Source organism: Eschrichtius robustus, chromosome 20 (genome assembly GCF_028021215.1).
Source record: "Eschrichtius robustus isolate mEscRob2 chromosome 20, mEscRob2.pri, whole genome shotgun sequence".
Taxonomy (NCBI): Eukaryota; Metazoa; Chordata; class Mammalia; order Artiodactyla; family Eschrichtiidae; genus Eschrichtius; species Eschrichtius robustus.
Window position 1 is genome coordinate 53,584,910 of NC_090843.1, and position 26,963 is coordinate 53,611,872.

General features: G+C 46.0%; 1 protein-coding gene and 1 pseudogene across 1 annotated transcript in view; both read right to left on the minus strand.

Moving 5' to 3' along the window:
- The window catches only part of PRPF8 (pre-mRNA processing factor 8), a 35,418-nt gene extending 19,298 nt beyond the window's left edge, over positions 1 to 16,120 (minus strand). The window contains exons 1-24 of the mRNA XM_068529552.1: positions 16,050 to 16,120; positions 15,742 to 15,852; positions 15,064 to 15,232; positions 12,193 to 12,357; positions 11,888 to 12,106; positions 11,544 to 11,756; positions 10,903 to 11,028; positions 10,702 to 10,807; positions 9,545 to 9,735; positions 9,288 to 9,407; positions 9,012 to 9,201; positions 8,759 to 8,878; positions 8,514 to 8,648; positions 8,036 to 8,165; positions 7,462 to 7,658; positions 7,127 to 7,333; positions 6,835 to 6,998; positions 6,571 to 6,697; positions 6,260 to 6,452; positions 5,798 to 5,985; positions 5,411 to 5,649; positions 5,048 to 5,194; positions 4,649 to 4,859; positions 4,336 to 4,452 (exon numbers count right to left, since the gene is read on the minus strand). Coding sequence (XP_068385653.1) covers positions 4,336 to 4,452; positions 4,649 to 4,859; positions 5,048 to 5,194; positions 5,411 to 5,649; positions 5,798 to 5,985; positions 6,260 to 6,452; positions 6,571 to 6,697; positions 6,835 to 6,998; positions 7,127 to 7,333; positions 7,462 to 7,658; positions 8,036 to 8,165; positions 8,514 to 8,648; positions 8,759 to 8,878; positions 9,012 to 9,201; positions 9,288 to 9,407; positions 9,545 to 9,735; positions 10,702 to 10,807; positions 10,903 to 11,028; positions 11,544 to 11,756; positions 11,888 to 12,106; positions 12,193 to 12,357; positions 15,064 to 15,232; positions 15,742 to 15,841 — 3,774 coding nt within the window. The 5' untranslated portion in view covers positions 15,842 to 15,852; positions 16,050 to 16,120. The remainder of the gene's footprint in view (positions 1 to 4,335; positions 4,453 to 4,648; positions 4,860 to 5,047; positions 5,195 to 5,410; positions 5,650 to 5,797; positions 5,986 to 6,259; positions 6,453 to 6,570; positions 6,698 to 6,834; positions 6,999 to 7,126; positions 7,334 to 7,461; positions 7,659 to 8,035; positions 8,166 to 8,513; positions 8,649 to 8,758; positions 8,879 to 9,011; positions 9,202 to 9,287; positions 9,408 to 9,544; positions 9,736 to 10,701; positions 10,808 to 10,902; positions 11,029 to 11,543; positions 11,757 to 11,887; positions 12,107 to 12,192; positions 12,358 to 15,063; positions 15,233 to 15,741; positions 15,853 to 16,049) is intronic.
- Positions 3,405 to 3,817, minus strand: LOC137754969 (small ribosomal subunit protein uS8-like; annotated as a pseudogene).
- Positions 16,121 to 26,963: the final 10,843 nt, after the last annotated feature.

Below are 26,963 nucleotides of genomic sequence, written 5' to 3' on the forward strand. Positions count from 1 at the left end.
TTAAGTCATCTACACATGCTTAAAGGGATTCCCTGGTGAAGGACAGAGAGAATGCTGTTTGTGGGAAGACAGGGAACTCAGCAGCAAGGTGGCCTTACGGTCCTTCATAAGCTAAAGCTAAGCAGGCTGCACCTTGTAAGTCAGATGATCTAATGTGGTGCATTTCTATTTTCCTTCTGTTATTCCTGGCCCATATCAAAAGTCTTGTTTAAATGTTCCAGTCTTATTTCATAGCTACTACTAGGTCTGAAGGAGTCCTGGCTCCAAGCCTGGGCTACTGCACTGCAGGTACATAAAGCAAGAATGGGGGTAGCACCTAAAGTGCCCCCATCAGTAATAATTACAAGTGAGTCTGGGGGGAAGGACAAGAATAGCGCCATAAGGTCCAGTCACCTCTAGCCCTACTGGAGATTTCCCTTCTATTATCAACTTTGGAGGACCAAGAAATTTTATTACAAGAACTGCTTTACCTTAACACACCTCAGGAAACAAATTCCAATACTGTACTATCTGATCATAATCTCTGAGATCCCTCTAATCAATGACAGCAAACATTTATTACAAAATCTGTTGAGTAATATAGCTTATTATAAGCATTTGTCGCAAAAGCCCTCTGAGCTAGCTAGCATATCAGTACCCCCATTTTATGGATGAGGTAACTAAGGCCCAGAGTGGGTGGGTGACTTAACCCAGATCCCAAGAGTAATGTGGTAGAACTATGACTAAACCCAGTTTGACTCCAGAACCCATTATTCTAAGGACTATATTAAACTGCCTCCCTGACCTCTGACATTCCTCCTTTACTCAGGCGCTTACCTCTCACACATATATTCCTTTGATCCCTGTACTTTTTCCCAAGGCCACTGGCCTCTTCTGGTCTCTTCCTTCTCTCACTCCCAATATCCAGGATTCCAACAGGGGCCAGCACCCTTGATTCCCCTGCATCCAAACCCTTACCACTCCACAACAGCCCTCTGGCAAAACCCTAATCCTAAATCAGCACTACAATCTATCCACCTTCTCCAGCCCGTTGCTGAGAGCTTGAGAAGCTGAGTAGTTCTGGGAAGAGCCCACACTCACTCACAGTTGTCTTCACTCTCTTAAAACCCTCAGTGCAGTTTCTTCAACAATCAAATCACACCCTCACCACTGTGCTCAAGTCCAGCACCCCCTGCCCCTCACTCCACCCCAGGTGAAGCTGAAAAATGCAAGGTTTGTTATAACTTCCCACTAAACTGATCTACGTTCACAACTATGCAGACCTCTTTCTACTAGGTTCAGAGGATGCTTCCCTCTGTTTTCCCTTTACTCTATGCCTGCTGAGCAGACACCGTTCCGTCACCTACCACACTTCTCTGCTGCACTCTGAACCGCTACTGGCTCCTTACTGTACACATACTCCCATCACTCCCATTTAAAAATACCTGCCTTGACGTCTATCTCCCTCTAGGTGGCGTCTAATGTCCCTCCTCCTCCTCCTCCTGCTCTGGCAAACTGACAGTCCTTGCCGTCTCCACTCCCTCACTTCCCATAAAGCCTCACCCACTGCAATCTGGCATTTATCCCCATGTTTCTGAAACAGCTCTTGCTAAGGTCATCCATGACGTCCTGACTGCCAAATCCAATGGATACTTGTCAGGCCTTATCTGACTGAAACACTCTTAGGCAACTGACACTGTTAAGTGCCCATCCCAATTCCTGACAGGCTTGGCATCCATGGCCCGGCACTCTCCCAGTCTGGCCACGCTGCTCAGTGTTCCCTACGGTTCCAAACTCATCCCTCTGCTCTTCTCGCTCCTGACACTTTCCCCAGATAATCTTGCTCACTCTTGAGTTTTCAACCATCTCCTTTATATTGACAGACTCCTAAATCTATATTTGCAACCCAGACATCTTCCCCAAGCTTCAGATTCCAAAGTTATCTCCACTTGGACATCCTATAGGAACCTCTAAGTTCCCCCTGGTCACTCTTACTTTCTCACCTCATTTCTCTCCCTGGAGCTTCAAACTCATAATGCTTTTCATCAAATCTAAGAGGTACCACTAAATACACACACACATATATTTATTTTGGAATTGAAGAAATACGATATAAATAAGTGCCTGCTGGAACCTCTATCTGGATGTTCTCAGGAACGTCAAACTTTTTATATCCCAAACTAAATCCATTTATCTTCTCTCCTAAACCTGCTCTTCTTCCTGTAGTCTTCCAGTTGATGGCACCAACATTCACCTAATCACCCACGCCAAAAACTGAATGTTATTTTGACTACCTTTCCCTCTGGCATGTCACCAAAATGAAGCTCTGCTGACTGTACCTACTATTTATCAAATCTGTTCCCCTCTGCGTACATTCACGGTTCTCATCATTTCTATCTGGGACTTCAGCGGTAGTCCCCAGACCTCATCTTTCCTCCTCTTTTGAATCCATCTTCCCCACAGCTGCACGAGTGAACCACCTAACACGGAACGGAAACCTGAAAAAGTCACTCCCACGCTCAAGACCCTTATGGGATTTTTTTTTTTTTTTTTGGCCACGCCATACAGCACGCGGGATCTTAGTTCCCCAACCAGGGATCGAACCTGTGCCCCCTGAATTGGGAGCGCAGAGTCTTAACCACTGGACTGCCAGGGAAGTCCCCCCTTATGGGATTCTTAACAAGGCACGTGATGCCCTCCATGATCTAGCTCTTGCTTACCTATCCAGCCTCCATCTCCTCCACAGTTTCACTGCCGTAAACCCAAACTTTTTATGGCCTCACATGTACCACGCTGGCTACCTCTTCATACCTCTGGCTGAAAGAATGCTCTCCCTCACCTGCCTCTCACGTGTTATTTCTTTCAGGAAGTCTTTCTCTCTTCCTCTCCCAGACTGGGCTACAGTCATGAACTTGAGGATTCTCACAGATTCCCAAGTAACACAAGAGCTCTATAAACACATTGTACTGTAGTTCTCGACTATGCATTTGTCTCTCTAACTAGGTAGTGAGCTCTTGGAAGGCAGAGACTGTATGTCACATATAGTGTGTGTGTAATGCCTTGAACACAGTGGCTATCAACAAACACAAATGCAATGAATGAGTTACACAATTCCTGTTATCTGACTCTTGGACGATATAAACCAACCTAAAAAGATAAACACTTTTTCCCTGCACTATACTCAAAAAAGAAAATGTATCATGAGAGACTTGAGGTAAGGAATATTAAGATAAAAAAACTGTATCCTTAACAGAACTATTACTAAAAAATTGGAAACCTTCTTTATATGCTGCATATTTAAAGGTATATAAAGGCCAGAAGGAAAGAAAATGCTACAGCTAAGAGCTATTCTAAGAGAAACCAGGATGATGTGATTTTTTTTTTAATCCACTGAGGCATTTTATTTCTATGTATGCATTACGTTCCTACAAAAAGAATTCCCCGTGTGTTTTTTGTTTGTTTGTTTTTTTCCCCCGTTTGTTTTTATGTCTTGCTTCTCTGTGGACCACAATGCCAGCTGAGCTGTCAGTACAATGAAACCAAACTGATGGGGCAAGAGCAGAATATTCTGCCATTTTTCTAGATCTTTGAGTTGCACAGCAAATCTGGCGCTGATCACATCACTACACTTGTTTAACTTGCCTGTGAAATTCACAGTTTTGCCCGTTCTGTGATCATCAATGATTTCAAATTCACCAGTGTAACCCTGCCTCATTATTAGAGTTAGAAACCGGACAGTGACTTTGGAACACAACCTAGTAACAACCTAGCACTTCCCTCTCTTTTTGGCATTACTGATGCTCTAGAGAGTACCAGCCAGGACATTCACGTGCACCATTAGTGGAACGGGAAGACAGCAGAAAAGAGCAAGGCGACTTTTTAAACCTTGCAGAAACTTAAGCACACACAGTTAACAAATCCTCAGATTACTTTTTTTCAATTCCAGCTGCCTTTGGCTGGGCCTTTGGAAACAACTGAAGGGGAAATAAACACTGAGATATAGCTCATTATACTTGCTTTTTAACATGTACATTATATTACTGGTCAAAACATAAACTGTATGATCTGGATAACAAGCCTGTGGACAATGCAAAAATGGTGATTTTTGTTCAAATTTAAAAATCCAGTTTCTACCCTTACCTTAACTTAGAATCATCACAACTACACAGAAGTAGGCTGTAGATTTCCTACAGGGAATTCTCAGGAAACAACTGTGAGGTGATTCGACACTCTAAGCTGCTGTACCATGAAGCATGGAGACTAGTACACTGGACACAGTTGGGAAGAAAGGAGAGCAAAGGAGGAAAGAGCTGAAAGGGATGTGAGACGGACAAAGGACACTACTGCTGTATGTACCTTGGTGAAGGTGGTGGAGCCAGAGGCCATCAGAATTTGACGCACACGGTTGTGGAAGCGCTGCATTGACTCATCATCCACACGCAGGAAACACTGAGCTGTTCGCTCCTTAGTAACCTAAACCATAAGGTCAAGGTTAACTATCTCTGGAACTGCCACAGGAACAAGAACCACCACTTAGCCCTACCCTCCCAACAGAGCTCAACCGACTGACAATGAAAAGGTGCGCAGTATACCTCACCCCCACCTACGCAGGATGTACAGGCATGGTAATGCTACTCCTACTACCCCCTGGTCCCACTCCAGGCTGTACCTCATTCTGTAGGTTCCAGACCCCATCCTTGTGGGTGAACTCCTCATAGCTGGTGCGGCATTTAGGCAGGATGCGGCACTCAAATCCACACATGTTGAACAGCAGGTTGGGGTTGTCCTTACTGTACACGGACACGAAGCTGTTCTCCCACTGAACTGTAGTCACTGAGCGTGGCAGACGGTTCTTGATGTCCCAGAACACTGCCCGACCCCTGCCCACAGAGAACATAGGGTCACATCAGTCTCCTAGAAGGAACTTCCCTTCAAAGGCCAGACTGATGATATCCTGACAGAGTACACCCTCCCACCCAGGACACCACCTTATAAATTCCCTCTAATTGTCCTCTGGGTCCCTCAGGTTGACATCCTTCCAGCTCCCACGGCCCCAACTTAGACTCACAAGTTGACATCATGCTTCATGAGGCGCATGCGGGCATCTCGGGGCCAGCATTTCTTGTTATTATAGCCAACGATGTTTTCATTGTTGGGGTCAGGGTGCTCTGTCAGGTAACGCTGGATCAGGTCCCGAGCCTCATCTGCTGTGAACCTACACCAGACAAGGTGCATTGCTGAGGGCCAAGTACACTGGGATCTCATGAGGTCTACAGCTCCACAGACGGGGGCCACCCCCAACCTGCACCCTACTCACAGGACTTCATCCCATTTTAGAGCCCCAACCCAGCAGCAAGTACAAGAGCTGCTTCCAGAAGCTGGGCATATACCTCAACACCCTGCAAGGATAAGAATCCAGGCAAGCCCTCACCTGAAAAAAATATGGATGCGATCGATGTATCTGCAGAAGAGACGGATGGGGTGGGCAGCCTCGGTGGCTATGTCTTGGAAACTGAGAAAATCGTTTGGCATCTGAGGGGGCCCAGCCATCTCACTGGCCCGGTGCAATCCCAACACAAGCAAATCCATAACCAAGCCATAGTACTGTACGATGAATGAGGCAAACTGCAGGCCTCTAATGATCCCATATGAATTCGTATGGTTCATGTCCTAGAAAGAAAGACAACTCTTATCCATGGCCAAGTCCCAGGCTTCTCGGGGCCCATCCTCTTTTGCCCTCCCCCCAGCAAATCCCAACTCAGTGGGCCAGACAACCACCCCTCCCCCAATTCCTTGCCACCCTGCCCCCAAGACACACCTTGTAGTTGATGACAACGTTGTTCTTGGCTGTCATGTAGTCGGCTATGTTGTGGTCTACGATGAGGCGCAGCAGCCGATTAAGCAGGGTCAAATCTATCTTCTCATACATCTTCTCAAATCGTGACTCCAGCATGACGTTGCACTCGCCCTCACTTGTCTCCCACACGTCCTGCAGGTTATTGATGCCTGAGGAGTAGGAAACACAGGTCTCCAGCAGGTTAGAAATTCCCTTTCAGAACTAGTGCCTACAGGAGCTATCACATTCATAACCCGATCACACAACCACTCCATTCATTCATCTGTATTGCTAGGAGAGTCAGCTGTGCTCAATGTAACATCAACACCGTTTCCTTGGTACCATGCACCAAGAAAGTAAACTAATTATGCTGACTGGATGAGATTTTTCACACAGAACTTAATTAATCTCCCTTCCTCAAGGGCAATCCCAGAAAAGTTTTACCTTGGCACCACTTGTAAACAAGCAGAGGAGGTGGTTCTGTGTCAGCAGGCTTGATCCAGGGTGGGAAAAGGCGGCGCTTGTCAGCTTCATACCACAGGTACTGGTCCAGGTAGGCATCAGTTATCTTCTCCAGTGGCTCCACATCATACACTGGCACCAGGTGGCTATAGAGATCCATGAACTCAATGCCCACCTGTGGGACAAGGAAGCTGGCTCACACCAACCCACCAATCATCTGAGGCAACCTGCCACCCTGGGTGCCATGAATGAATCACAAAGCCAAAGGAAAACGTGGCGGGTATCTGACTCACTTCTTTAAAGGCTCTCTGTGTGAGGAGGTGACGCTTGATGCGGGACAATGCCTCGTGGGGGTTGTCATAGGCTTGCTCGATCAGACCTAGCTCCTCCCTCTGCGACTGGTTTAACCGAGACTTCACACTGACAAGGCAAGAGTAAAGGTGAAAGGGAAAACCAAGAAGAAGCCATCCCCAGAAAGGCCTTTCTTTGGACTCTGACGCTGATGCCATTCTCCCCCCGTCACCTCCCCACAGGAGCCTGTCTACTCTACTTCTCACCTGTAAGCTTCCTTGAGCCGCTCCAAGGCCAAGATGAGCAACTTGGTGTCGTGCTTGTAGGAGAGTGGGGGGAATGGGATGGGTGAGAACCTACGGCTTTCCAGCCAATGCACAGTGGTGGTATATACTGCCACCGCTTCTTCTGCTGTGATGTAAGGCCCGTCCTGCAAGGTGGACATGAGAATTAGCTATCCACCACAGCCCAATCCCACCAGGGCAAGGTACGGTCCCAACTTTGCAGTCCACCCTCCTGCCCACCCCCGCACACCAAGCCCAGCCTACTCTGCCCAACCTTTAGGTAGTTGTGCTGCCGCTCTTGTTCTGCCTTCAGGTAGAGCCGAGTGAGGCGTCCCAGGTTCTTTTTGCAAACAGTCTTGTCTACAGTGGCCCCACGGCGGATCCGTTCTCGGTTGTAGTGCGCAGTGTTGGTCCACCAGTCAGCCTTGGCCTTCACGTATCGAAGGATCATATTCTCTATAGGTGTTGGCAAACCAGGGACCTAAAAGTGCAAAAGGCACAATGAGAAAGTGATGGGAGCCACATGGCCCCCTAAGACATTCCAGAAGTGGTCATCCTGAGCCCAGGAAGATGATGTCTATGCCTCCTCGGAGTTGGGGAGACACCCACCTTCCAGGGAATATTGGCCTTCCAGCAGCGCCAGGCTTCACTGAGGTGCTGCAGGATTGTCCGGGCCTTGTTCTGTTTGATCCCCTCAGGCATCATGTCCAGAATGTCATGCATCACAGCTGCCCGAAGCTCAAGGTCAAAATGTGACTCCACTCGCTGCTTTGTTACGGTCTTTGCCACCCCCTTTGAGTGTCGGCCTAGAAGTGAAAGTGAGTAAAAGCAAGATTTGTTGCTCCTGATAAGCGTCTCTACCTTCATGCTGCTGCTTACCATGGTTATAATGAAATCAGTAAGTATAAACAAAGCCCAGCACATGCAAGACAAGATACGTCAGATATTCAGAACTACGCTTCTGAGAAATTTCCATCCTGTAAATGCTCGATAGCCTCAAGGCCCCAAAGCGAAGCCCAAGACCCAGAATACGAGGTCAGACTCATTGGAGACTGGGTCTTAGAGGCAATCCAACAGGAAGGGATTCTCAGTCTCGAACAAAGACAAGGGACAGAACAGGAACACACATGATCTACCCTTGAAGTGATAATGGGAGAAGCTGGACACAGAGAAAACCACTTACCTTCAAACTGCCGGGCCAGGAGGTTACCCAGCCATCGCTCCAACAAAGGGGTGATGCCACGCATGAAAAACAGCCAGACCCGCCAGCCAGCAGCCCAGAAACCGCAGCCAGGGCCCTTCCCTACCGGGCCCTAGGATTCCAAGCAGAAGTCAAGAATACAAGTTAGCAATTCATTCAGACAAACAACAGAAAATTGGGCAGAGGTGGGGCAAAGAGCACATATATGGCAGTTAAGGGAAAAAATGGGAAAACTCTGAGACCTCCATATCTAAAATGGAGTAAATGAAGAAACCAGTCACTGAGATTCTCTATTTAGACCTAAAAGTGGGCTTTAAGCGGAAGTGTTGAGATTCACAACATGAGGGCAGTAATGAAACACTCAGAGCCTCTCTCCGAACAGGTGCCTGGAAAGAGTCCTGACTAGATGTAAAAATTAAGATGCATCTGAGAACATGAATATACGAGGGCAGGGTCCTACCGTGTTGAAGCGGTAATAGATGAGATGCTTCAGGTCCTTGCACATGCGAATCTGCCGCATCAGCTTATATTTGTACCGGTACATGCCTGTCAGCTGCCCCACGTGCGCAAAGATATACTGCAACCCATCTGCCAGCTGCAACACAATTGCCCCATCAGGCTTTAAGCTAGAGCCAGATCCACCATCAGCCCAGGCTTCACCCAGCTTCCCCACCTGGAGCCAGGACTGGGAATTCCTAGCCTCACCTGGAAGGCATCCACATTGCCCAACCGATACTGCACATGACTGTCCACCACCAGCTTAGTTAAGCGCAGAACCTCTCGACACAGATGGAAAGCATTCCCAAAACGAGATTTCTTTCGTTCCTGGAAAAGAGGCCAAGGACAGAAACAACGTTAGTCAGCAGTAGTCTGGACTGGATGTATGCCCTCCTTAGCGGCCAGGGCAAAGCCAGTCTACCCCTCAGCCCAGGAGACCCCTAAGGTCCAAGGCAGGTACCTTGGTGGTGAGCGTCTTGACGGGCTTGAGGTTGAAGTTGTAGTCCAGGTGCAGATAGTTGAGGTTTTTACGGTGAATGAGAAGGTTGAGCATGTTGTAGCCCTGGCGGCAAACCTGCAGCCCCACCTCCACCCAGTCCAGCTTTGTAGACTGAAAGAATTTGGTGGCTTTGAAAGAACGGAACAGATACCTGGGGTGGGAATAAGGAGTGAGAGTTAGACTCCTGATTATCTCTGGAACGGAAAAAGTCTGAGTAGGGGCCCTAGGGCACCTCACCTCTTCTTTTGCGCTTTAGGGGGCCGGTGCTTCAGGGCATTCAGCACATAGTACTTAAGCAGCTTCTGGTAGGAGACCCTCACTTTCACAGGCTGCCCAGCAGGACAATGCTCCCGATACCTGAAAAAACAAGCCCACCAGAGCCTGGCCCATCTCTCCTTCCAGCTGCTCTGCTAAAGGCTGTACGCCCACCCAGCTGGAGTCTTTCCTCCTGTACATCCACTACCATCCCCCCCCACCCCAGGTAGAAGCCTTACCAGTTCTTGACAAGAGGAATGTCTAGGGCCCGGCGGGTGCGACCAGAGCGTAGGTTGAAGGGCCGTGGGGCCCAAAGCAGGGCAATGCCATTGGCTGTATTGTCTGTGTAGAGGGGTGTGTCTTTCAAGAAGGGCTCCACAAACTCTGGGAGCTCAAACTCCTCGTCGTCATCTGGCAATGGTTCCTGACTCTGAAAGAAGAACCCCCGAGGGTGTATTTAGCTCCCACTGAACTGGGCAGACACTTGGGATCAGAGGGAAACTCTCTGGGGCCAAGTACAGTGGCTAGATCTGCCATGGAAACTGAGCTGCCTTACAAGAGAAGCCCTGAAGGGCCAGGGCAAAGGGGGCCAAGGGAGCAGAGAACAAGGCAGGGCCAACCAGGAAAGCAAGCAGCACTCCTCACATCCCAACCGGCTCACCAGCAAAAGGTCTCCCAGAGGACCCCCCAATACCAGGAAGAGGTGAACACTGCAATCACCTCCTGTCCAAGCTCCAAAAACTGGGCTTGGGGAAGGAGATCTGTTCATGTTAAGAACATAATGGAACGTGGATCAACATCAAAAACATTATGCTAAGTGTTAAGACACAGCCGCAAAAGACCACATACTGTATGATTCCATTTATATGAAATGTCCAAAATAGGCAAATCTACAGTGACAGAAAGCAGATTAGCAGTTACCTAGGCAAGGAAGATTCAAGGGAAATACAGTGACTACTAATGGGTGCAGGGTTTCTCTTTGAGGAAATGAAAATGTTCTAAAATTAACTGTGGTGATGGTTGCACAAGTCTGTGAATAAACGAAAAACCACCGAATTATCCACTTTAAATGGGTGAATTGTGTGGTAGTGAATTACAGCTCAACAGAGGATTAAAAAAAAAAAAAAAAAGAACACACTGGAAACAGACCTGAATAAGACCACGCAGAGTCCCAGAGGAGAAATGATAAAACCCAAATGGATAATCACAGAAACAAGATAATACCAATAACTTGGTCTGAGCCAAGTGCCAAACTCTCACGTTAGCTTACAGCTAGAGGGGAACACTTAAGGATGGAAAACATGTCTCCCTCTAGCTGAATTTTTATCTAGTAATGCTTCTGCCCGGACAGGAAGTCTCTCTTGAAGAGCTGAGGTCAAACGTCCCTTCCTCTCACCTTGACAGAGTGCCTATGGGAAATTGGGTTGATCAAAGGATCAAAGTAGAAAGCTGGCAAATCAGGATCCTCAGTTTTGATGAACACAACATTAGGAGTGTGGTACCTAAAATGAAAGAAGAGTCAGCCAAGGTACTTCTGCCCTGGGCCAACCTAAATGCCCACCTCTCCTTTCCCCCAGCTAGGTTCTAGCTCTCTCACCAGGTGAGGTGGACATGGTGTGGAAGGTTGTTGTACAAGTAAGGAAAAGCAATCTTGTACTCAGTGCGGATGGGCTGCCGGATGATGATCTTGTTAATATCATTGAATTCATTCCAGTCTTCATCCCTAGGGTGCAAAATCAAAGATGAGCAGACTAGTTGGGCAGTTTGGAAACTACAATGGCATCTTAAGGATCAAGATGAGATTTCATGGGACTTCCCTGGTGGCGCAGTGGTTAAGAATCCGCCTGCCAATGCAGGGGGCATGGGTTCGAGCCCTGGTCCGGGAAAATCCCACATGCCGCGGAGCAACTAAGCCCGTGCGCCACAACTACTGAACCTGTGCTCTAGAGCCCACGAGCCACAACTACTGAGCCTGCGGGCTGCAACTACTGAAGCCCGTGAGCCTAGAGCCCGCACTCTGCAACAAGAAAAGCCACCGCAGTGAGAAGCCCTTGCACTGCAACAAAGAGTAGTCCCCGCTCACCGCAACTAGAAAAAGCCCGGTGCAGCAACAAAGACCCAACGCAGCCAATCAATGAATGAATGAACAAATGAATGAATGAATAAGTAAATTTTTTTTAAAAAGATTAGATTTTATTTAACCCAAGGTACCTAAAATCTCTACTCTCTCCAACTTACTGTAGGTTGATGTCTCGGACAAGAGGCTCAAATTTGGGGCCTCCAGGAATGGCCATATTGAGTGCCTTGGAGGTAAAAAAGGCCTTCAGATCAAACAGATAGAAGTAATTGTCATCTACCAAGTCTGTCAGGAGCTGATTGGCCAGGCGGTAGAGAGTGGACATCATAGGCAGTGTGAATTGCCAGCGTTGGTAAGTGGAACCATTCACATACCTAGGGAAAAAACAGAGGCCCGTGTCAGGTAGATATACTAGCTAGCCAAGCCGTACTACCCATTGCTCTCCCAGGACCCCTTCTGGAGTTCCAAAACCCTCACAGGAGTGGTAACTCCGACCATCACTCACTTCCGGCTGTCCCTCAATGGCTGGTGGTCATAGAACCAGTCCAACACAGGGGCATCTTCCTCAGGGTCCAGCTCTAACTGAATGGCCTCCAGTGGCTCAACATCTAGGATGTTGTCAGCATAGTCCAAAGGCGGCTCCTCATCATCAAAAGGGGGGAAACGCATCCTCTTGAAATGCCTCCTGTCTCTTTTTTCTCGACGCATCATAATCCACATTGACCTGGAAGTCGACAATGGCACATAACGGTTTCTACCCACTGCCTCCGCAACCACCACCACCACACACCATGTTCCAGCCCTTCTCACCCCCACTGGGAGATGTAGACAGGTTCAATGACCCAGGGAATCTCATTGACAAAGGAAATGGCTCCAGTGATGTGGTACAGCACAGGCACATCCCGAATCTGCTCCCAAGGCATAGGCATGTTCTCCAGGAGTTTGAGGACTGCATGGGGCATGTACTTTAGGGCACTGCAACAACAGGAAGACAGATGATTAGAAGTGACAAGGTGTTCTGCTACCTGTGCCATGCAGAGAAGCCACAAGGTAGCACAGTATCACATTCCACAGAAAACCGGTCTTACAGTCCAAACCCCCAAAGTTAGTACACAGGCCCTCCGTGACTAGGAACTCTGCCTCCCCACCTCCAGCTGTGCCACTTTTCTTAAACATCACTGTCCCACAATACTGGGTTTCAGTCCCTCTAAATCAAAAGCTCTTCCCTTAACAGACAGCTTTTAGGCTACCTCACAGTCTATTCTCTCCATAGCTTTCCATAAAAAATAATAAAATATTCACCACACTTTAACCATTGTCTATTATGTCACTAGGCTATAAGCTCCAGAAAGGCCATTACTTCCCGTTCACTGCTATATCCCTGGCATACAGCACAGATCTCAAAAATATTTTTGAAATAAACAAAACTTCCACAGCTGTCTTAGACCAGTTCATTAAGTGGCTAACATTTTTTTAAAAATAAATAAATTTACTTATTTATTTTATTTATTTTATTATTTTATTCTTGGCTGCGTTGGGTCTTCGCTGCCGCATGGGGGCTTTCTCTAGTTGCGGCGAGCGGGGGCTACTCTTTGTTGAGGTGCGCGGGCTTCTCATTGTGGTGGCTTCTCTTGTTGCAGAGCACAGGTTCTAGGCACGCAGGCTTCAGTAGTTGCGGCTCGCGGGCTCTAGAGCACAGGCTCAGTAGTTGTGGTGCACGGGTTTAGCTGCTCCGCGGCATGTGGGATCTTCCCGGACGACGACGGATCGAACCCTTGTCCCCTGAACTGGCAGGCGGATTCTTAACCACTGCGCCACCAGGGAAGCCCAAGTGGCTAACATTTTTGTGTAAAAATGGAAAAGGGATCTGCTAAGGTATTTGTAGCTGTACTCACCCACCTTGGGGACACAGAAAAACAAGAGTACAGAGACCTCAAGAGTTAACTACCCCCGAACCTGAAGATTCTGGTCACTTAGGAATTACAGGAAACAGGAATGTACAGGTGTCCTGCTCTGGGCTTTAACCCACTCAAAGATAGAGACATCTTATCAAAGCATCAACAGGACAAATTAAAAGCTCCAGTCCCAGATCAGGAAAAAAAATCAGGGCAATAAAGAACACAACTGAGAACTCTCCTACACTGTTGGTGGTAATGTAAATTGGTACAGCCACTATAGAAAACAGTATGGAGGTTCCTTAAAAAACTAAAAATAGGGCTTCCCTGATGGCGCAGTGGTTAAGAATCTGCCTGCCAATGCAGGGGACACGGGTTCGAGCCCTGGTCCGGGAAGATCCCACATGCCGCAGAGCAACTAAGCCAGTGCGCCACAACTACTGAGCCTGTGCTCTAGAGCCCACGAGCCACAACTACTGAGCCCAAGCACCAAAACTACTGAAGCCTGCATGCCTAGAGCGCATGCTCCGCAACAAAATAAGCCACCGCAATGAGAAGCCTGCGCACCACAACTAGAGAAAGCCCGCGCACAGCAAGGAAGACCCAACGCAGCCAATACATACGTACATACATATATACATAAATAAATAACATTAAAAAAAAAAAAAAAAGTAAAAATAGAGCTACCATATAATCCAGCAATCCCACTCCTGGGCATATATCCAGAGAAAAACATAATTCGAAGATACATGCACCCTGATCCTCACTGCTGCACTATTTACAATAGCCAGGACACGGAAAAAACCTAAATGTCCATCGGCAGATGAATGGATAAAGAAGATGTGATACATCTATACAATGGAATATTACTCAGCCATAAAAAAGAATGAAATAATGCCATTTGCAGCAACGTGGATGGACCTAGAGATTGTCATACTGAGTGAAGTAAGTCAGACAAAGACAAATATCATATGATATCGCTTATATGTAGAATCTTAAAAAATAGTGGTACAAATGAACTCATTTACAAAACAGAAACAGAGTCACAGATGTAGAAAACAAACTTATGCTTACCAAAGAGGAAGTGGGGGAGGGATAAATTGGGAGACTGGGATTGACAAACACACACTACTATATATAAAACAGATAACTAATAAGAACCTACTGTTGGGACTTCCCTGGTGGTCCAGTATGTAAGACACCATGCTCCCAATGCAGGGGCTCAGGTTCGATCCCTGGTCAGGGGAACAGATCCCACAGGCATGCCGCAACTAAGAGTTCACATGCCGCAACTAAGAAGTCCACATGCTGCAACTAAAGATCCCGCGTGCCGCAACTAAGACCCGGCGCAACCAAAATAAATTTTAGAAAATTAAAAAAAAAAAAAAAAAGAACCTACTGTACAGCACAAGGAACTCTACTTAATACTCTGTAATGGCCTATAAGGGAAAAGAATCTAAAAAAGAGTGTGTATGTATATATATATATATATATATATACGTATAACTGATACACTTTGCTGTACAGGAGGAACTAACACAACGTTGTAAATCAACTACACTCCAATAAAGATTAATTTACCAAAAAAAAAGCAAAACTGGAAGATCTGGAAATTATGACAAAATTCTAGTGATTTTCTCCCTTCTTTGATAACCACTCAGATGAGCTGTCACAGAACATTAAAGTCCCAAAATGACAGAGCAGCTATCTAGGACTGAAACGTAAGAGACACGGAGAAGGGAAAGGGGCCAAACCCCAAATGAAATACTTCCAGCATGTTCCTTACCCCAAGTACACCCTTTTGTCATGGCGAAACTTCCTGTTGGTCATGTCTCCATGGTCTCGAATGATCTTCCTGACATGTTCTGGAGGCATGTCTTCCTTTTGAGCATCCACAAATCCAAACTTCCGCTTTTCCGCATAGCGCTTGGCCTGCAATTGCTGCCATTTTCGGGCTACAAGGACACCTCAGTTTAAAGACCTGCACACCCTTAGCCTAACCACCCCCGCCTCTTGCCCTAGGGTAATCTCCTGTCAGGATGTATGACAGAGGGCAGGCACCCGGCAGAAGCCCTCCCTGACAATTCTCTTGTCTACTCGCTCTGCTTTATTTTTTTTCTTCATCACATTTATCATCGCCTAGCATTTCTGTCATAACATAATTAAAGTTTTTTTTTTACTGTCCATCTCCCTCATTGCAACTTAAACCCTGTAAGGGAAGGGGTTTTGTCTGTATCGCTATTGTATCCTCATCGTCTGGATCAGTGCCTGCAAATGATAGACGCTTTTACTTTTTTTAAATAGGTGGTTTTAGAGACTTGATTAGATGTAAAAAATAAATGGGGGCCAATAAGCGCGCTAACACCTAGTGTTTTGACACTTGCCAAAACGGGGAAAGGGGCCAAACCCGCTGCGCGCACGCGCACACCCGCCCCCAGGCGCCGCTCCCGCACGCTTTCTTCACCTTTCTCCTGAAGCTTCTCCTCCGACATGTAGTCTGGCAGCGGGGCTAGAGGGCCAGGCACCGGGTTACCCGGCCCTCGGTAAGGAAATACTCCGGCCATACCCGGAGAATCTGGGGAGCAGCGGAAGAAAAAAATTAACGACAGGGCCCGGGCCCGCAAGAGGGGCAGCAGGAACACGTCGAAACCCACGGCCTGCAGTCCCGCCTCGCTCAGAGTGCGTCCAGCCCGGCCCGATCCCTCCGGCCGTTCAGCCCGACCCCAACCGCGCGCCTCCCGCAGCCCGACCCTTAAAAAGCCCGCCACGTACCCCTACAACCCCTCACACAAACAACCGCTTCCCTGCAGGGCAATGGCGGCAAGCCGACGTCCGCTCCGCGTTGCCAAAGCCAGGAAGTGCGCAACCCGGTTTCAGCAGTTGACCCAATAGGCACCGGTGTGCTCAGACGGATTAGAGAGCTCACCAATTAGAATTGCAATTCGTGCCGGAGGGGGCGGATCCACGGGCGGGAATATTTGGAGGCGAGGGGGTGTGGTCGGAATAGGCGCAAGCCACGCCTTCCGCGTTTCTGGAGCTGTCTCTGGGGCTTCAGCAGCGACTCGCGTCTGTCCGACGGAAGCCCAAGCTTCCAGAGTTTTACTAAATTTGTCGAAGTTTGCACATTATTCTGTGTCTAGTCTCATATTTACTAAATTTGTCGAAGTTTGCACATTATTCTGTGTCTAGTCTCATATGTGTAGACTTGAGGTGCAGTACTACGAGTCAATCAGTCTTTTGTTCATACATTCATTCATTCATTCAACAACCATTTACTGAATGCCTACTATTGTATCAAGCGTTGGGTGGGGGGGGGGGTGAAGAGGGGAAGGGACTGGGGGCGCCGGGAGCGGGGGGGTGGGAGGGGGAAGCCAACCTCAAGGAGCTCCCCAGGAAACTGGGTGGTAGACGAGAACCCAGGCTCTCACAATGCCCTGTGATGGGAATTCGGGGCCAGGGTATATAACCCTGCCTATCATGTCAAGGAGGAGTTAGTCAATGAACCTACAAAAGTAAAAGAGGCCTTGGGGAACAACATTGCTGGGTGTTTTTCCCCCTCCCTCTTCATTCCTATTTTCTCTCTCTGGCAACGACTACCCTATGAAGTGTATAATGAATACCCTATAAATGCTTCTTGACTCCCTCAGGCTCTGTCTATGTCTTGCTGCTTGAATTGCCCTCCATCTCCTGCCTTCCTTGTTTTAATTTTCATGCCTCTTGCTCTATTTTCTGATAACAACTTTGAATCTGACTTAACAGATTAGTTTGTTTGAACTCACACCAAGTTTATTGTGGAGGATGCAGAGGACTTGTAACCCACACAGGTTCTTCATCTAGTTGGGAATTTGGGACTCAAAAGAGAAAATGAGAAATATGCAAAGGAGAGTCCAGGCAAATATCGGCTGGTGTGGAGGTTCATATAGTTCAAAGAAGAGAGAGGAGTATTATTAAAGAGGTGATGGAGGTGGGGGATATGAAGGATTTGAGGAGGTAGAGAAAGAGGAAGGAAAGAGGCATCCCAGGTGGTGGTAACTACTAGGGTTAGAGTTTAGAAAGAGAAACAAGCATGGCATGTTAGGAAAACAGCCAGCCAGTCAACCTGGCTGCAATAGAAAGTGCAGCAGCATCTTTATGATGTTCATCATTGTCATTGTAGTGAAGCCCTTACCACTTGTATAAGGTCCACTATGTGCCAGGCATTATTCTAAAACCTGGTAAAATTCTAATATTGTCTGTTTTCATTAATAGTATTGTACTAATGTCAATTTCCTAGTTTTGATTGTCCTACTATCGTTATGTAAGAAGTTCTCAAGTGTGTGAAGAGTACACAGGAACTCTCTGTACTATTTTCTAAACAGCATTATTGAGAAATAGTTTGCATTCCATAAAGTTCACCTGTTGAAAGTATACAATCCCATGTTTTTTAGTATATTTACAGAATTGTGCAATTATCTCTACCTAGTTCCAGAACATTCTCATCATTCCCAAAAGAAACCTTGTACTCCTTAGCACTCACTCCCCACATCCTCCCACCTCCTACTCCTCAGCCCTAGGCAACTACTAATCTACTTTGTGTCTCTACAGATTTCCTTGATCTGGATATTTCATATAAAGGGTATCATAGAATAGTGACTCTTGTCACTTTGTGACTGGCTTCTTTTACTTAGCATGTTTTTGAGGTTCATCCCTGTTGTAACACATATATATTTTCTTTGGAGAAATGTCTTTTCAGATCCTTTGCTCATTTAAAAATTGAGTTGTCTTTACATATTTTAGATACAAGTTCCCTGTCATATATATGATATGCAAAATTTTTCTCCTGTTTTTTGAATTATCTTTTCACTTTCTGGGTGGTATTCTTTGAAGCAAAAAAGTTTTTAATTTGCATAAAGTCTAACTCATCAAATCTTCTCTTCTATTGCTTGTGATTGCAGTGTCAAATCTTAGAAATCATTGCCTAACCCAAGTCACAAAGATGTAATCCTATGTTTTCTTCTAAGAGTTTTATAGTTTTAGTTCTTACCTGTAGGTCTATGATTCCCTTTGAGTTCATTTTTGTGTGTGGTGTGAGATAGGGGTCCATATTCATTCTTTTGCATGTGGATATTCAGTTGTCCCAGCACCATTTGTTAAAAAGGTACTCTTTCCTCTCTGTCAAAAATCAACTGACCATTTGTTTGTTTCTGGACTCTCAGTTCTATCCCATCGATCTATATGTTTATCTTTATGCGCTCTGTGCTATTTTTGCAACTTCCATGTGAGCCTAAAAGGTATTTCAAAATAAAAAGTTAATAAATAAATCAGCTAATTTAACCCTCAGAACAACCTTACAAAATAGGTATTACTATCTTCATTTTACTTATGAGAAACCCAGACTCAGAAAGTTTGAGTAGGGACTTCCCTGGTGGTCCAGTGGTTAAGAATCCGCCTTCTAATGCAGGGGAAGTGGGTTCGATCCTTGGTTGGGGAACTAAGATCCTGCAAGCGGCGTGGAGAGACAAAAAAAAAAAAAAAAGTGGAAGTCCAACTCTCCCCTTGGCCTCTCGTACACATGTACACCCTTCCACTACCCCACCCTCTCAATATGATTACATTATTATTTTGGTGAGACTAATACTCAATATTTACATAATTGTGCATGCAGTAATAATAGCTAGCCCTTATATAGCATTTACTCTGTATTAGGCACTATTTTTTTAAACGCTTTTTATGGGTTTTGTTTTTGTTTTTTAAATTTTATTTATTTATTTATTTATTTATTTATGGCTGTGTTGGGTCTTCGTTTCTGTGCGAGGGCTTTCTCTAGTTGCCGCAAGTGGGGGCCACTCTTCATCGCGGTGCGCGAGCCTCTCACTATCGCGGCCTCTCTTGTTGCGGAGCACAGGCTCCAGACGCGCAGGCTCAGTAGCTGTGGCTCACGGGCCGAGTTGCTCCGCGGCATGTGGGATCTTCCCAGACCAGGGCTCAAACCCGTGTCCCCTGCATTAGCAGGCAGATTCTCAACCACTGCACCACCAGGGAAGCCCCTATGTTTATTTTTATTTTTATTTTTTTACTGAATTATAGTTGATTTACAGTGTTGTGTTTTTAAAATTAATTAATTAATTAATATATTTATTTTTGGCTGCCTTGGGTCTGCGTTGCTTCACGTGGGCTTTCTCTAGTTGCCGCAAGCAGGGGCTACACTTCCTTGCGGAGGTACGCGGGCTGCTCATTGCGGTAGCTTCTCTTATTGTGGAACACAGGCTCTAGGCATGCGGGCTTTGGTAGTTGTGGCACGCCGGCTCAGTAGTTGTGGTGCATGGGCTTAGTTGCTCCACAGCATGTGGGATCTTCCCAGACCAGGGCTCGAACCCCTGTCCCCTGCATTGGCAGGCAGATTCTTAACCACTGCGCCACCAGGGAAGACCCCCCCCCCAGGCACTTTTCTAAGCACATTAACATTAATTCATTTACTTCTCATGATAATCCTATTACTATCATTCCATTATACAGGTGAGGGTACTGGGGCACAGAGAAGTCAAGTAACTTGCCTAAGACCACATAGCTAATAAGTGGAAAATCTGCGATTTAAGTCCAAGTAGTCTGGCTCTAAAAGCCATGACCTAGTGTACCCTCCCCAGCTTTCTGTGAAAGACACAGTATTGGAGTGCATGCCCAGCCTCTGAGATGATCATTTATTTCCCAGGTCTTCAGATACAGCCCTACCCCTTGCTAAGGATCCAGGCTACAGGGAGGAAACCTGCACCTCCCCTCACCCTTCCCCTTAAGTTTTTTTTTTTTTTAATTTTTATTTATTTATTTATATATTTGGCTGCTCCGGGTCTTGGTTGTGGCCTGCAGGATCTTAGTTCCCTGACCAGGGTTCGAACCCAGGCCCCCTGCACTGGGAGCGCGGAGTCTTAACCACTGGACCCACCAGGGAAGTCCCCACCCCCCTTAAATTATTATCTCTCCCACCCCTCTGTCGAGTGCACTCACCCTCACTGCCTTCTATCTGTCCTCAGTAATTTACATGAGGTTAAAATGTAAAAAAAAAAAAAATCAATCATGCAAAAAACTTTATTTTGCCTGTCTATACAGATGGTACCCACAGATTTGCAGCTTATTCAAGTAGTAAGCTATGATTACATTTATTTTCCTATGCAACTGTTTGTTTTGCCCATAGTTAATAGCTGCATTTGCTTAGTTTTCTATGGACTCTGCCAACTTCTCCTCTGGCTCTTCATTAGTTTTTAAATCTCTTTTAAAATGTTCAGACATATAAGGTAGTCTATCAATTTCACCTTCCCCCTCAAAAAAAAGTCTTTCCCAGAGCTTTGTGACCTGCTGTAGTATATATCATTTTCCCTCTCTGCTGGTTGTACAGCTCTCTTCCTAGGATCCCCCTTCACCAATCGAACTGTGAAGTTCTTCTCTTCTGTGTTGGATCTCCTGTTTTCTATATCTGGGTCTTCCTTTTTCTTTTTTTACATCTTTATTGGAGTATAATTGCTTTACAATGTTGTGTTAGTTTCTGCTGTACAACAAAGTGATTCAGCTTTATGTATACATATATCCCCATATCCCCTCCCTCTTGCATCTCCCTCTCACCCTCCCTATCCCACCCCTCTAGGTTGTCATAAAACATCAAGCTGATCTCCCTGTGCTATGCAGCTGCTTCCCACTAGATATCTATTTTACATTTGGTAGCGTATATATATCAATGCTACTCTCTCACTTCGTCCCAGCTTACCCTTCCCTGCCCCGCCGTGTCCTCAAGTCCATTCTCTACGTCTGCGTCTTTATTCCTGTACTGCCCCTAGGTTCTTCAGAACCATTTTTTTTTAGATTCCATATATATGTGTTAGCATATGGTATTTGTTTTCCTCTTTCTGACTTACTTCACTCTGTATGACAGACTCTAGGTTCATTCACCTCACTACAAATAAGTCATTTTCGTTTCTTTTTATGGCTGAGTAATATTCCATTGTATATACGTGCCACGTCTTCATTATCCATTCATCTGTCGATGGACACTTAGGTTGCTTCCATGTTCTGGATATTGTAAATAGTGCTGCAATGAACATTGTGGTACATGTCTCTTTTTGAATTATGGTTTTCTCAGGGTATAAGTCCAGTAGTTGGATTGCTGGATTATATGGTAGTTCTGTTTTTAGTTTTTTAAGGAACCTCCATACTGTTCTCCATAGTGACTGTATCAATTTACTTCCCACCAACAGTACAAGAGGGTTCCCTCTTCCTTTTTCTTGATTGTCTCTCTCATTTTGATGGAGTGTATTTTCTAGCAGTTTTCTGAGAAGGGTATATGGAGGATAAAGGTTTTTGGACTTTGCATGTCTGAAAATACCTTTATTCTGCCCTCATACTTGATTGATGGTTTGGCTGGGTACCAAACTCTAGTTTTAAATAATTTTCTTTCCAATTTTTGGTGAAATTGCTCCATTGCCTTTTAGCTTCTGGTGTGATGTTTAGAAGTTCGATGTCATTTTGATTCCTGGTGTTTATATATAACTTTTCCCTCCCCTCTGAAGCATTAATCTCAATGTTCTGAAACTTAATTCTGTTGTTGCCTGATGTGAATCTACTTTCTTTCACTATTCTGGGAATTCCATGGATCCATCAATATGGCAACTCGTGTTCTTTGGTTTTGAACTTTTTCTTTCATGATTTCACTGATGATTTCCTTTTTATCTTTATTTTATTTTTAAGAAGGAATTTCCATCTTCAGGAAACAGCTTTATTTATTTATTTATAAATTTATCTATTTATTCATTTATTTTTGGCTGTGTTGGGTCTTCGTTGCTGTGCGCCGGCTTCCTCTAGTTGTGGTGAGCGGGGGCTACTCTTCGTTGCGGTGCGCGGGCTTCTCATTGTGGTGGCTTCTCTTGTTGTGAAGCACGGGCTCTAGGCGCGTGGGCTTCAGCAGCTGTGGCACATGGGCTCAGTAGTTGTGGCTCGCGGGCTCTAGAGCGCAGACTCAGTAGCTGTGGTGCACGGGCTTAGTTGCTCCAAGGCATGTGGGATCTTCCCAGACCAGAACTTGAACCCGTGTCCCCTGCATTGGCAGGCAGATTCTTAACCACTGCGCCACCAGGGAAGTCCTCTTTTTTCTTTTTTTTCCCCCCAGTTTTCTCTTTCTGGGATTCCCATTATTTTGATGTTGGGTTTCTTGGACTGGTACCATGATTGTCTCATTTTTGTCCCTAATATCTTCTTTCTGGGAGATTTTCTCAACTTTATCTTCCAACTCTTCCATGAATTTTTCATTTCCAATATCACACTTTTAAATTTCATATACTCTGTTTAGTTCTGTCTGAATTCTTTTTTTAATTTTGGTAGTATTTCATGCTTACGATATATTCCCTTATCTCTCTGAGGAAAATAATGAGTTTTTCTGAAGTTTTATTCTCCATGAATAGTCTTTGCTTTCTCTGTGTTTTCCCATTTTTCATATTCTACATGTTTCATGTTAGAGGCTCTCCTCAAGTGCTCATAATTGGTCCTTCAATTAAACTCGTAATAAATACTTCCAATGAAAAGACAGAAAGATTTGACCTAATTGTAGGGGGAGGGTCATGGAAATGTCTTTAGGAAAAGAAATGTTGGAAATGAGCACTGAGAAGTGAGAATGTATAAGATAAAGGGGGTGGAATAGGAGGAGGGGAGCCAGGAAGATGGAAACAGTGGAGAATGGATAGCTTACCAGGCATTGGGCATTGTCTGTGCAAGGTCCTGAGAAAGGAAGGAGCATGGCATATTTTATTTTATTTATTTATTTATTTATTTTGGCTGCATTGGGTCTTCGTTGCTGTGCGCAGGGCTTTCTCTAGTTGTGGCAAGCGGGGGCTATTCTTCGTTGCGGTGTGTGGGCTTCTCATTGCAGTGGCTTCTCTTGTTGCGTGCAGAGCACAGGCTCTAGGCGCGCGGGCTTCAGTAGTTGTGGCACATGGGCTTAGTTGCTTCGTGGCATGTGGGATCTTCCCAGACCAGGGCTCGAACCCATGTCCCCTGCATTGGCAGGCAGATTCTTAACGACTACGCCACCAGGGAAGCCCCCATGGCATATTTTATAAACTGAATAAAGTCACACAAAGAGTGAAACAGGAAATTCCCTGGCAGTCCTGTGGTTAGGACTCAGCACTTTCACTGCCGTGGCAGGGGTTCAAACCCTGGTCGGGGAACTAAGATCCTGCAAGCCACGTGGCGTAGCACAAAAAAAAGAAAAAAAGAAAAGAGTGAAACAGAAAGTACCATGAAATGAATCTGGAGAGTAGACAAGGGGAGACCATGAAGAGGCCTACAGGTCATATCGTGAATTATGCCCCTACCTAATAAAGGAGGAGCCACTAGATGGTATTAAGCAGGGGAATGACATGATCCAATTTGTATTTTAACAATCACAGGGGCTTCCCTGGTGGCGCAGTGGTTAAGAATCCACCTGCCAGTGCAGGGGACATGGGTTTGAGCCCTGGTCCGGGAAGATGCCACGTGTCGTGGAGCAACTAAGCCCGTGCGCCACAACAACTGAGCCTGCGCTCTAGAACCCACGAGCCACAACTACTGAGCCTGCGTGCCACAGCTGCTGAAGCCCGCGCGTCTAGAGCCAGTGCTCTGCAACAAGAGAAGCCACCGCAATGAGAAGCCTGCACACCACAACGAAGAGTAGCCCCCGCTCGCCGCAACTAGAGAAAGCCCGCGCGCAGCAACGAAGACCCAACGCAGCCAAAAATAAATAAACAAATGTATTAAAAAAAAAAAATCACAGACTGACCACTAAGTGGAAAATAGTCATGAGGCTATCATCATGTCACCCAGGGTAGAGATGATGGTGACTCCAACCAGGGTGGGATAAAAGAAATGGAAAGGAATGAATGAATGTGAAAGCCATTCTGAACTCGGTGATTAATTGGACTTGTTGGGGGGTGGGGGAGGTGGAGTGGCATGGCTTGAGGATGATTCTTAAGTTCCTGTTTTATACAGTGAGTTTAGGGCAGTGCTGGGCACAGACCAGGGGCATACAGGAAAGGGTGCAGGTCTGGGAGGAAATATGCTGGACATTCCTTGGATGTCAGGATACAACAATCCCCTCCTCTCCAGGTTGTCAGTTCATTCTTAGTCTGTGGGTCATTGGCTGACCCATTTCTACATCCCTTACCTCTGGTTTCCCTCCTTTGGATAACTCCAATTTTTCCGGTTTTCCACTTTAACAAAATCCTCATTGAGGGCTCCCTGTAGCCTGGTCTCTGACTTGTTTACTCACTATTATATCTCCTATGTTCGAGCACATAGTAGGATGTTCATAAATACTTGTTGAAAAGAGAAATAAAGTGGAGTGTGCCAGTAACCGTTAGAGCCACAAAATAGAATGGCACATCTTCCTGGATCGTAAAACTGACAGTTTCACTTGACATTTTGTAAAATTAAAAAAAAATTCAAGTATTATACTTTTAAGTTATTTCAAATGTTATTTTATATTAAAAGAGATAGCTAGGAAAAGATCTTGAAGCAGAATGCAAAGTTCACATGAATTTTTAAAATTCAATATATGTCAAGGAAATGCTGCTGCAGCTGCCCTAGGCTAGGCTCCCCCTCCATTTCCTCCATCCCCCCAGCCCCCCACCCTTGCTTGCTGCCAGGGTGGAAATATTTGGATTCTAGGAAGAGCCGGGGTTAGGGAAGGAAGGGCAGGAGCTTGAGGAAAATGATGGTTGGACAAGCTGCCGAGGAGAGGGAGAGAAGGGCTGACTGGCAGTGCTGCTCTGGGCCAGTGCAGCAGCAGTAATTTGCGGCATCCCTGTTCCTGGGCTTCTCTGTCCTCTAGCAGTGCCCTGACCTGGGATCCGGGACAGAGAGAGCCTCTGTGCCAGTCTCTCAGCCTCTGGGATTAGCAGTGCCAACCGGTGAAGTTCAAGGAGGTGAAGGAATCCTTCCAAAGGCACAGGCAGGCAGGCCAGAGTGAGGGGGCAAAGTTTAACCCAAAGGAATCATTTACCATCCCTGGAATGTCAGTTACTACCCCAGAGCCTGTTTTGGGGGGTTTTGGGTGGTGGTAGGTGGGGAAGAACCCCTGCAGGGCCCATCATTTCCACTACAAGAATGAACTCCCTTTCTTCTACTTCTAAATGCAGCCCACGTGGCCTGCATTCTTATCTCAGTTGAAAGAGCTCACTCAGTCTGAGAATCACTTCCTTGTCTACTTCCTGTGGAAGGTGTGGCCAGGGAAGTTTTGTCTCCCACCTGGTTAGAGGCAGGGAACGAATGTGCTCTCAACACTGAGTTAACACTGTTTGTTCACGTCTGCAGGGGAATGCCGAAACGGACCTCTGCCCTGCACAGTTACCGCATTCCTGAAAAGTGCAGAAACCGATACGATTCTTGGTGAATAGAAGTCTGGCTTTCCAACCGAACAAGCATCCTGACTTATAAATACCACCTCAGACGCAATTTATCTGATTTGATTGATCTTCAGTTGTCAACTTTCTACCTTGAAGTTTCTCCATTCCTCAGCCTTCCTATAAAGAAAGGGGCAAAATAGTGTATAAGAAGGATCCCTGGATTCTACTTCTGGATGTGCCACAAACTAGCTGGGTGTACTTGGATAAGTCACTTAACTTTTCTAGGCTTTAATTTTCTGTAAGGGAATTCCGTGGTGGTCCAGTGGTTAGGACTCGGCGCTTTCACTGCTGGGGCCTGGGTTCCATTCCTGGTCAGGGAACTAAGATACCGCAAGCCGAGCAGCACAACCCCCACCAAAAAAAAAATTTAAAAAAATGAAATGGTAAGATAATCTTGAAGGTGATGTATTAATAAAGACTCACTGTTAAAAAAAAAAAAACTCACTGTTACAAGTGAGAAAAATTAACTCATACTCAAGCAAATCTGGGAGTGAGTGAGTGAGTTATTTATTTATTTATTTATTTATTTATTTATTTATTTATTTTTGCCTGCATCGGGTCTTTGTTGCTGCGTGCGGGTTTTTCTCTAGTTGCGGCAAGTGGGAGCTACTCTTCGTTGTGGTGCGTGGGCTTCTCATTGCAGTGGCTTCTCTTGTTGTGGAGCACGGGCTCTAGGCGCACGGGCTTCAGTAGTTGTGGCTCTTGGGCTCCAGAGCGCAGGCTAGAGCTTAGTCGTGGCACACGGGCTTAGTTGCTCCGCGGCATGTGGGATCTTCCCAGCCCAGGGCTGGAACCTGTGTCCTCTGCATTGGCAGGCGGATTCTTAACCACTGCACCACCAGGGAAGTCCAAATCTGGGAGTTTTTTGAATTGTGTAACTGAATGGTCCAGGGGAAGTTCTTGCTTCAGGCAGAGTTTGATCCAGATATTTAAATGATGCTAGAAATCTCTCTCCATGTTTGAATCCTCTTTTTCTGTCTTGGCTTCATGCTCAGGGAAGCTGTCTTACATCAACCTACTGGCTTAGCGATGTTAGCACACAGTGCATCTCAGCCAAAAGTTGTAGCAGACGGCAAGGTGCTGAAACTCATAGCTTTGCTTAAGTCATGAGCTCATCTCAGGGAAAGAGGATATGGTGTTCTGATTGGCTACGCCTGAGTCACATGCCCTTTGAAGGGGGAGTGATAGAGGAGCTAGGCAGGTAAAAATAGCAGATGTTGGACACAGGTGCTATCATACAAAATAAACACACATATGGGCTCAAGTCCAGGCCCTGTCACTAACTAGC